Raw genomic sequence first — 10,568 nt, forward strand, 5'->3', positions numbered from 1 at the left:
AGCTTTTATGCAAAATGGTTGTCAAGCTAGATCCACCGATAAAGCCTTGCATAATCCTTGGTGTCATTTATTTCTGGTTTTCGACGGGTAAGTCTAGCTGAGTACCTTCTCGTACTCAGGGTTTATTTCCCCCTTGTTGCAGATGACGTGCTCTATAACGGCTTCTGCATGTATTGTCTCCACCCTGCGGGGGATGAAGACTAGATCATTTGCATGATCATCGATGTTATCTTATCTTACTGCTTTTGCTGGATATGACTATGGTACTGGCTTGTATTTGAACTAAGTGTGTGTGATGGTGTTAAACTACTTTGCTTCCGCTATTTGTGAACTCGTTTTGTAATAACTATTTGTACTCTGATGTATGTGGTACTTATGAACTACTTGTGAAACGGATGTAACATGTGGCTTGTTATGTTGAATTACTGTGATCTGGGTTGTATACAAGTTGGTTTGGAATCTTCCGTGGTTTCAATTGATTACCGGGTTTATATGGGTTCAAGTATGACGGTTTGATCACTTCGGTGATTGCTTTTGTACTTGTGCTCTTATAAATTAGTCGGTTCCGTTACAATAGGAGTGTAGGGTAGATTGATATGCAAATTTAATTTACAAATACTACATCAAGTAAGCTTTAATTAGACGCCTGATTGAATTCACATGTTTCTCGCTCTCTCTTAGGGGCCATTCGGCTGCCCTGAAATTCAGCTGAAAACACTGTTTATGGATGAAAAATACTGTTCACTCTCTCACAAATTCCTCCAAACGAAAAGGGCCTTATTCTATATCATAATAACTCGACACTAACTAGTATTTCAACATCGTTAGTGCCTACTAACTAACATATTTGAAGTACCAATTTAGTGAAGCCAAATGTTCATTATAGGAGATTATTGGAAAGATAAATGGATTGTTTAACACGTTTTTGTAAAAAAAATGTTGATTTTTTTTTTGGAAAAGTTCAGATTGGACAAAGAAAAAAATATTTTTTTGTTTCACCGGTTTTGTTGAAGTTGAACACTTTCTGGGCCGCTGCACGTTATGGGACACAAATGCGATGTAGAATGAGTAGAAATAGAATTAGTTCTAAATCGCGTGCAGTAAAGTGTACTTGCAGTCATGTTTTATGCGTTTGACTGAAGGTCATCGTTAGAGTTGACTTAAGGTCAACAACCACGACAACATGTGAGAGGCGATCGAGAGAAAATTGGCGGCATCAGCACATGCATGAAGAGTGAAGACAGGGACGGACGTGTGCAGCTGTGCATGATGCATGGCCTTTTCTTTTCTTTTATTTTTCTTTTGATTGAATGATGCATGGCCTTGACCGAGGGAGTCAAACGTCCGGCACTCCGATCCGGCTGACTTGGACCGGGTACTAAGTAGAGCAGCAGCCAATGCGAAGACCGGATTTAAAGCATGCAGTTTGGGTCAGCAAGGAAGAATACATCACGCGACGCCTTCACCGATGTCAGTTTTGTGAGTGACATCGAGCGTTCACACGGCAGAACTCATGACTCTTGCAGTCGTTGAAATACATGCATTGTGTTGGTGTCGGCGCTTTGGAATTGTTTGGATGATACGAGATTCATTCCAATCACCCGGCAGCCGGTAGCCACTTTTCTCCGATCGATCCGGTTAACGCCGTGGAAATTTTGGAGGCAGACACACACGACCGTGCAGGTACTGACCCCCGTAAGTTGTGCGCAGGTAACTAAACCATGAAGAAGAAGAATACTTCCAGTATGCATGGGTTTGGAGAACATTTTACCAAAGAAAGAGAGAAAGCAGCCAGCCAGCAGGTCACCATAACAAGTGCAGAGCTGCCCACAAAAAGCAAGCCAGCAGCACTAGATTACTGCTGCATCCGAAACTGACCAGAGATACGACTATTCTTACGCGTTCCTCCTCTGATGCATGCTTGACTGGGTCTTTACGGCTCCGAAACGTACTGGAACGATTCAGGAAGGTTGCATACATGCTGCAGCAGCGCACTTGCACTGACGACGCAATGCACACAAGTACTACTCAACAATACACATGCCGGATAACGCCCAACGATATGTACTTCTCCCTCTCTGTCCTTCCGAAGCCAACTAACTAGACTCTCCGGCCACTGGCATTGCTGGAAGAGAGATCAGAGGAGAGGGACACAGAGTTTAGGCACAGAGAAATGGCGTGGAGACCGCCCCCGTGTCCGTGTGGCAGGCTGTTCTTCTTGGTGTGCCTCTTGTGCTTGCTGCTCACCGAGGCCGCCGCCGCCCATGGCGCAGGGGCGGCTGAGCAGCAGGCACCTGCTCCAGCTCCCACTCCTACCCTCTTCGCACCTGAAGGTGCGTGCCTTCTTCTGTTGGCTCTTGCTCACCATGAGTCACCACTCACCACCGCATTGCGCCTGCGCGATTGGTACGGTCCCCCTTCCTCTTGAACTCAGCTGATTTTTCGCAGAGCGTGTCCTTCGCCGGATCGCTGCCAAGCTCGGCGTGCTGCACTGGGACTTCGCCGCCGCCGGTCCGTGCGAAGACCCTGCCGCCGGAGTGGACTGCCACTGCACCTTCTCCGACTCCAACTATACAGTCTGCCATGTCATTCACGTGTATGTATGCGTGCATGCGTGGTTTAGTTTCTTGTATTTCTTATCTATCTATCTATATATATAATATAATAAGTCTGTGTGTGTTGTCAATTGTCATGTATACAACTGTACATACTTTAACTTCGCTGAATCATCAGGCAATGTAAGTATTGTATCCATTGGTTTTGCAGAGACCTCAGGAGGCACAACTTCTCCGGCGAGCTCCCACCGGACTTTGCCGACCTCCCCTATCTTCTCCACATGTAAACAACGCACCTTCAACATGTGCCACAAAACATTACTGCTCCTATCTGTTAAGAGAATAAAAAATAGCAAAAAAAACATAAGTCCTTGTATTTTTTTTTTCATGTTTCAGAGATCTAAGCCGGAGCTTGTTTCATGGTGGAGTGCCCAGCCAGTGGGCCCGGATGAAGTTACAAGGACTGTGAGTGCCCTTGCACTTTCCTTAATTACCCCGGCCCATTCTTAATTTCCTACACTGGTTACTGCATGGTAGAGTGGTAGTAGAAACAAAATGATGTGCTACTGCTAGCATGTGGAGCTACCATGGAGCCTCAGGGGAGGAAAAATATTCGTCCAACTGGGTGCTAATTTTCCTGCCATTTGTAAAAGCCAGTGTCATTGTTGTCTTGTGATCTTATCTGTGGTGTAGGGCCTAGGATGTTGTGGACAAAGGAAAAAAGGCTACATTTAGCATGTCTATTAATTAATTTGTTTGTCCAAAATGTGATGTATTCATGACTGGGTGGAGTATATTTTAAACAAAAATGAATTGCATCCCATACTAACCTTCCCAGTTCCCCTGAGAGGTTTCGGGACGCCATACTTACAGTACTTCTCGAAAAAGCAATACATTGCTGAGTATAATATAGATCAGACTTATGTGTGTTTCATAATGTACAACAGAATTGCACAACATTTCTGTTGATCTGTTGGTGCAAAATCCATGCAGATTACTGATGGGAAACAGATTGTCAGGGCCTTTTCCCATGGTTCTCACAAATATCACAACCCTGACTCACCTGTAAGTGAAAAGTCTGGTGTTGTTAACTAGTTTACTTAATCAGTTTACTTTCCAAGTTCTGACTGGTAAATTAATTTGCAGGGACATTGAAGGCAATGGTTTCTATGGGCCAATCCCTCCTGAAATTGGACATCTTAAGCATCTGGAGAGGCTGTGAGTGTATTTGATGATTCATACAGCACTAAGGAAGGTATACTCATCGGTAGAGTTTGTGGATGTAATTTTTGCTTTCTGACGGCTTGTGCACTGATCCTGAAATTCAGAGTAATATCAGCCAATGAGTTCACTGGATCCCTACCACCAACTCTATCCTTGTTGACAAATTTAACTGATTTGTAAGGATACCTTCATCTTTCCTTTTTCCCACTCTGTTTCACTTTGGGAAGTCCTTTTGAACTATTGGAACTGGTTACAGGAGGATTTCTAGCAACAATTTATCTGGAAGGCTGCCTGATTTTTGGGAAAAATTGGCAAGGCTCCAAACATTGTGAGCCAGTGAATTCACGATGATAACTACCAACAGAAAATACCACAGATCAATATGTTTTTTTTTATTTAGTGTAACACCTCTTGGTGCAGGCAAATCGAAGGATCTTTGTTGGAAGGCCCTATTCCCCCCAGCCTATCTAAATTGACAAACCTTCATGATCTGTATGCCAGCACAATGCTGAAAACTCTTATAACTTCACACATAATGACATAATTATATTTTCTTACTATGTATAAGTTTGCACAACCGTACAAGTCCTAAGTAAATGGCTCTGTTTCTGTGTAAAACAGGAGGATTAGTGATCTGAGAGGTAGTGGTTCACCTTTCCCTGATTTAAGTGGAATGTCATCCTTGAACAAATTGTAAGTTCGTGGTTTACTGAAGTTCAAGCTTTCCGTATGCTGGCTGTCATATGCTACAAAATTAATCACTTGTAGGGTACTAAGGAACTGTTCCATCAGTGGAAGCATCCCGCCTTATATTGGCACATGGACAACTCTGAAGCATCTGTAATAAATGGCAACTTACTAAGTACCCTTTTTAAAAAAGTCACATATTTTACTATCGACATTGTCTATGCAGGGATCTGAGCTTTAATAAATTGAGTGGACAAATACCAGCTTCTTTTGCTAACATGGGAAGGGTTGATTACATGTAAGTTGTGGTGTTTTGCATAAACTGAACTCTTACAGGACATTTCATTGTGCCCCTTCCTTCAATGTGCCTCTACCAAAATTGTCCTGCAGATATCTAACTGCAAACTCACTCACTGGGGACATACCTGGATGGTTATTAAGAAGAAACAAAATCGTGTAAGTTATTATCTATTTTGATCGCTATTTTTTGGGGGTCTATTTCCAACAAACCCTGAGACCCACATATATCCATTAAAATATGGCACATGTCTTTCTTTTCTTGGGCATTTTAATATTAGCATTAAAGTTAAGAAAGGACGACTTCAACATTCTAAGATGTTGGTGTGTTAATACAATGCCCAATTACCGGCCTTCATACATGATTGTAGAAAATTGATAAATAATTTCCTAGTTTCTTAAAAGCATCCATAATTGTGATAATAGAAATAGCCTTGAGTCAGTTTGAGTTTTACTTCTTATGTCCACCCTTGTTTAACTAGGGCATAGAGAAGAATTGCCCGATACCCATATGTACATGTAACTAAGAGTTTCAACAATATAACTGTTATTATTGAACTTACAAGTCATACTTTCAATTAGCATTTTTTTTTCTTTTAGTTTTGGTGCTGTGTGAGATTTTGGGATTGGTCTCTCGACGCTCCCTTTGTAACATTCTGGTGGGGGGTTCTGGATTGGTCTTTGACCTCTCCCTTGTAGCTCCCTTTTTCTTCTTCTTAATGAAATGACATGCAGCTCTCCTGCGTCGTTCGAGAAAAAAAATACTTTCAATTAGCACAGTAGAAAAAATAACAGAAAACGATCATATGCAGAGACATATCTTTCAATAACTTCACGATGGGGAGTTCAGGTCCTAACCAATGCCTTCCAGGGAGTGTGTAAGAAACCTTTAGCTATATCCAATCTTCTTGCTATTTGGTACCCTTATGAAAATACATTACCCTTTCCTTTGAATCCTTTGACTGCAGCAATCTAGTGGAGAGCTATTCATCTGACATGAACAGTTTGTAAGATTCTTTAGCTTGTTGCTTCAATACAACTAGAAACTTTATAGCAATGGACCTGTCTAGATGAAATAAAATGCTCGAACACTGGTCGCTTTTACCTTATGTGCAGAAGTAGTGTTCAGTCATGCTTGAAGAGGAATTTCCCATGTGTTGCTTCAAATGGACAATGTAAGTTGATGCTTAGTGTTGCTTCACAGTTATTTCTGAAGCATTGGTATACCATAATGCATTCGTATAGATAAACAGAGAAGAAAATGATTTGTTTACATGAATTTCACATGGATACCGATAACTGTGACAAGGGTAGCATTGATAACGACTAATGATGTTTGGATAAGTTACAATTGCCATTGCTTGTAGGATTATATAAACTCCAAATGGTAAACTCAAAATAAATACACCTATTAAAATCAGTCATTGAATTTCTGGCTGCTTACACAAAGGTACATTAATTTTAATCTACATAAAAAGCTCAGTTCATAGTTAGTTTTCTTCTTGTTTTAGCACTGAAGCTACATGGAACATTTACCTACAATTTTTCACAGATCGATCTTCATTGCATATCAATTGTGGTGACAAAGAAACAACTATTAATGGAGTTAAATACGAAGCTGACACGACGCCAAAAGGTGCTTCATTGCTGTATGTAAGCCCAGGTTCAAATTGGGCATTCAGCAGCACTGGTAACTTCATGGACGACAACATCACTGATGACAGCTACATTGCAACAAGCACATCAAAATTGGACATGCCCTATTCAGAGTTGTACACCAAAGCCCGTCTTTCTCCTCTTTCCCTCACATATTATGGGCTTTGTATGTTCAGTGGGAGCTACACAGTTAAACTCCACTTTGCTGAAATTGTGTTCACAAATGACAGCACATTTTGTAGCCTTGGCAAAAGAAGATTCAATGTGTTCGTACAGGTAAACTAGTTTTTTTTACCTGTTTTCTTACTAATAAAACATTTCCCTTTGTTAGCACTGATGCTAACAATAGGCCCTTTAACTTCAGGGAAGAATGGTGCTAGAGAATTTTGATATCGAGCAGTCATCCAGTGCAGTTGGAAAGCTAGTTATCAAGACTTTTCAAACATATATCACAAATCATACTCTAGAAATTCAGTTGTATTGGGCAGGAAGAGGGACAACAGGCATTCCATATAGAGGTTCTTATGGCCCACTGATATCTGCAATATCAATAACACCAAGTGTGTCCTGACTCTTAAACTTGTCAATTTTGTTATCCAGTAACTGTTATGGGCAAGGAAGCATTTAGCTGTGCAAATTATACTTTTGAAACAAAACTGTTATTTTCCTTACTGACCTGGATGTTTGGATCTTTTTTGAGCATGTTCAGATTTTATTCTTGAACCTCCCGAAACTGGCAGTAGCAATAAGATTTCACGGGCACCTATATCCGATGCTTTGGTGATTGGAATTCCTATAATAGCAATTTTGACTGTTCTGGTTGTATGCATTTATCGTATTAAGAAGAGGAGAAAGAGTTCAAAGAATAAAGGTACTATAGTAAACTCATCTCAAATTTTGTGTTGTGTAATAAACAGGTAGATATATCTCAATTTTTGGTTACTTGGCAACAAAGTAGTTAAATCAGGAAGTAAAGCTTTCCATATTTATGTGGGCAGCAAAGAAACCATATCTTAGTATATATGTTTTTTTTCTCGAACACGCAGGAGAGCTGCGTATCATTTGTATTAGTAGAAGAATAAGGAGTCATACATAGACCCAAAAACACTCACCCCCACACCTTCCCTGATTTCTAAAGCTACATCACCTGAGTCTGAGAGTACAGCGACCAAGCATGCTAACTAACTAAGCACCCCTGGCAGTGAGCAAGGACAGACCCTTGGCTCCTGCCAAACACCACCAATGGGCATCATCCCTAGCTATACTAAGGGCTGTGTTAATGTTAGGTGCCACCCCATTGAAGACACAGTCATTCCGGTGCTTCCAGATGCTCCAGGCTCCAAGGATGATAATGGAGTTTAATCCTTTTCTCACATCTCCAGTGGTGGCCGCCTCTGCCTTCTCCCACCAATCCTCCCAAGCTGAATCCTCGGGTTGAGGCGTGAGTGAAGAGAGTCCGAAGCGCTGCAAGAGGGCAAACCAGAATTGTCTGGCAAACACACAACCAACTAGGAGGTGATCAATGTTTTCTTGTTCTTGGTCACAGAGTAGACATTTGGCCGGGTGAGGATCTCCGAGCCCTTGACCTGCAAACTAGTATATATGTTAATGACCAACTAGTATATATGTTAATGACCACATATAAACCCTTTCTATAGATCTCCGAGCCCTTGACCTGCAAACTGGCTCCTTCACCTTGCGACAAATCAAAGTGGCAACTAGGAACTTTGACCTGGCTAACAAGATTGGTGAAGGTGGTTTTGGTTCAGTTTACAAGGTCAGTCAGCATTACTTTCCATGCATAAACTATAAATAAGTTAATACTGCCAAAGCACAACTTATACAGGAACATTGCCATTGCTGGTTTGACAGGGTTTATTGTCCGATGGCACCGTCATTGCTGTCAAGCAGTTATCAGCAAGGTCTAAACAAGGGAATCGAGAATTCGTTAATGAGATAGGGATGATATCTGCACTACAGCATCCAAACCTTGTCAAACTCTATGGCTGCTGTACAGAAGGAAACCAGCTGTTGTTAGTTTATGAGTATCTGGAAAATAATTGCCTTGCACGAGCTCTTTTTGGTAATTGTACTCTCATGTTTCCTGGTTTACCCCCTTTTTTTAGTCTTATATGCTACATGTTAGAACTCACAGACTTTCATGGGCTGTTACTGCTGGGTCCAGTTGATCAATACAGACTCAGATTGGATTGGGCAACAAGACATAGGATTTGCCTTGGGATAGCAAAAGGTCTAGCATATCTACATGAGGAGTCCACAATAAGGATCGTACACCGCGATATCAAGGCCAGCAATATATTGCTTGACAAAAATTTGAATGCCAAGATCTCAGATTTTGGGCTAGCAAAGCTTAATGAAGATGATCACACCCACATAAGCACAAAAGTAGCTGGAACTATGTAAGTGTTTAACTTCCACACTCCTTTTTTTTGTTGAAACATACAATCACATCCACACATCTGATTGACCTACAATACAAGGCTATAGATAAGAAGCTCTAGAAGGGAAGGCATCTGTAGCAATGGTAACAATGAACATTGCAAGCAACCTAAGGATAAACAGTGGGAAGCCAGAGAAAACAGAATTCATTGGCTAAGAGTCACTGAGTCAGGAAAGAAACCACGTACATATGGGGGATGCCATTCCTTTTTTTTAATCTGGGGGGTTGCCAACTTGCCATTCCTGCATATAAACATAAACAAAAAAAAGATGCAACTAACAGCATATTGACAGTGGTATTGAATTAAGACTCTTAGTGTTGTTAATCAGTTCCTATTTGAACAACTGATGAAATTACGTTTCTGCTCACTTTTTAGTAAATGTAAACTGCAGAACTTACAGCTGACTTGATCATTCTGTGTTCATGCAGCGGATACATGGCTCCTGAGTATGCTATGCGTGGCTATTTGACAGATAAAGCTGATGTATACAGTTTTGGTGTTGTTGCTTTGGAAATTGTCAGTGGAAAAAGTAACACAAACTACAGGCCAACGGAAGATTTTGTTCATCTTCTAGATTGGGTAACTCCTAAATCTTTATCCATTCGTAAACAGCAGTTTGGACCATGTTGGATGGAGGGCTTGCTATATCATCACCTTACACACCAAGCATTTATGGACTGCAGATAATTGTTTCTGCTACAAATATGGGTTGCCCATATTGCTAGAAAATGATCAGTTTTTGTTCAACACTAGGATATTTCATATGGAAGCGCATTTTATATTACCTTATCATTTGAACAGTAACATTAGCTCAATCCTGCATCCCATATGAATGTGAATGGGTGTGTGTTGGTGGTGTTTTGTACTTGAGTAGGGTCTATTTAGACTCATGTATTTTATTTCTACCTTAATGAAATGACGTGCAACTCTCCTGCGTAGTTCGAAAAAAAATGCACATTTAAGATAACCTTATTGTTTAAACATTCACATTTGGTAAATCCCATGACCAAGCTATGTGTCAAAAGGAACAAAATCTCTACATTTAGTTCTTGCATCATTGTCCCTTACAAAAGGAATAGATTCTTACATTCCCACAGCATTAACTGGATTTTTACCTCTAGCATGTCAAAATAACATTTTTTTTCATGTAGACAAGGGAAGTAGACAATGAAAATGGATTATATTGAATCTTCATGGGCATACCTTGAGATAGTAAGCTAACTGCATGTCCTAAATGTGTTCCAGGCTTGTGTCCTGCATGAGAGAGGAGCTCTCCTGGAATTGGTAGATCCAGACCTAGGATCGAATTACTCTACAGAAGAGGCACTCATCATGCTAAATGTTGCCTTGCTATGCACAACCGCAGCACCTACACTGAGACCAAAGATGTCAAAAGTTGTTAGCCTGCTTGAGGGCCACACGCCTCTTCAGCCCTTGCTGTCAGATCTGAGTCTTGCTCAGAATTGCCTGAGCACAGGTGGTTTATGGAGGAACCTCCGGCAAAAACTAAGTGAGCGTCAGAGACTGACAGAACAAGCTTTCTGCAATTACACTAATGAATCATCAACCATAGATATAAATAATGACCTGAGACCATTGGTGAGTCAGATGTAGTGCACCATGACTCAAAGTGTACATAAAGTACGAACTACCAAGGGTAGACCAGAACATCTGTATCAAGTATCAA

General features: G+C 40.9%; 1 protein-coding gene across 1 annotated transcript; it reads left to right on the plus strand.

Moving 5' to 3' along the window:
* Positions 1–2,173: 2,173 nt before the first annotated feature.
* LOC136544004 (probable LRR receptor-like serine/threonine-protein kinase At1g07650) lies at positions 2,174–10,501 on the plus strand. The gene is made up of 24 exons (XM_066536298.1): positions 2,174–2,333; positions 2,449–2,596; positions 2,767–2,838; positions 2,952–3,020; positions 3,549–3,620; positions 3,702–3,773; positions 3,884–3,955; positions 4,036–4,107; positions 4,200–4,271; positions 4,401–4,472; positions 4,548–4,619; positions 4,693–4,764; positions 4,857–4,922; positions 5,576–5,641; positions 5,732–5,770; positions 5,880–5,938; positions 6,316–6,695; positions 6,784–6,979; positions 7,129–7,290; positions 8,078–8,196; positions 8,292–8,502; positions 8,605–8,839; positions 9,310–9,460; positions 10,127–10,501. The coding sequence occupies exons 1-24, from the start codon at positions 2,174–2,176 to the stop codon at positions 10,493–10,495; spliced, it is 3,078 nt and encodes a 1,025-aa protein (XP_066392395.1). The 3' UTR covers positions 10,496–10,501.
* The last annotated feature ends 67 nt before the right edge of the window (positions 10,502–10,568 follow it).

This window comes from Miscanthus floridulus, chromosome 3 (assembly GCF_019320115.1).
Source record: "Miscanthus floridulus cultivar M001 chromosome 3, ASM1932011v1, whole genome shotgun sequence".
Lineage (NCBI taxonomy): Eukaryota > Viridiplantae > Streptophyta > Magnoliopsida > Poales > Poaceae > Miscanthus > Miscanthus floridulus.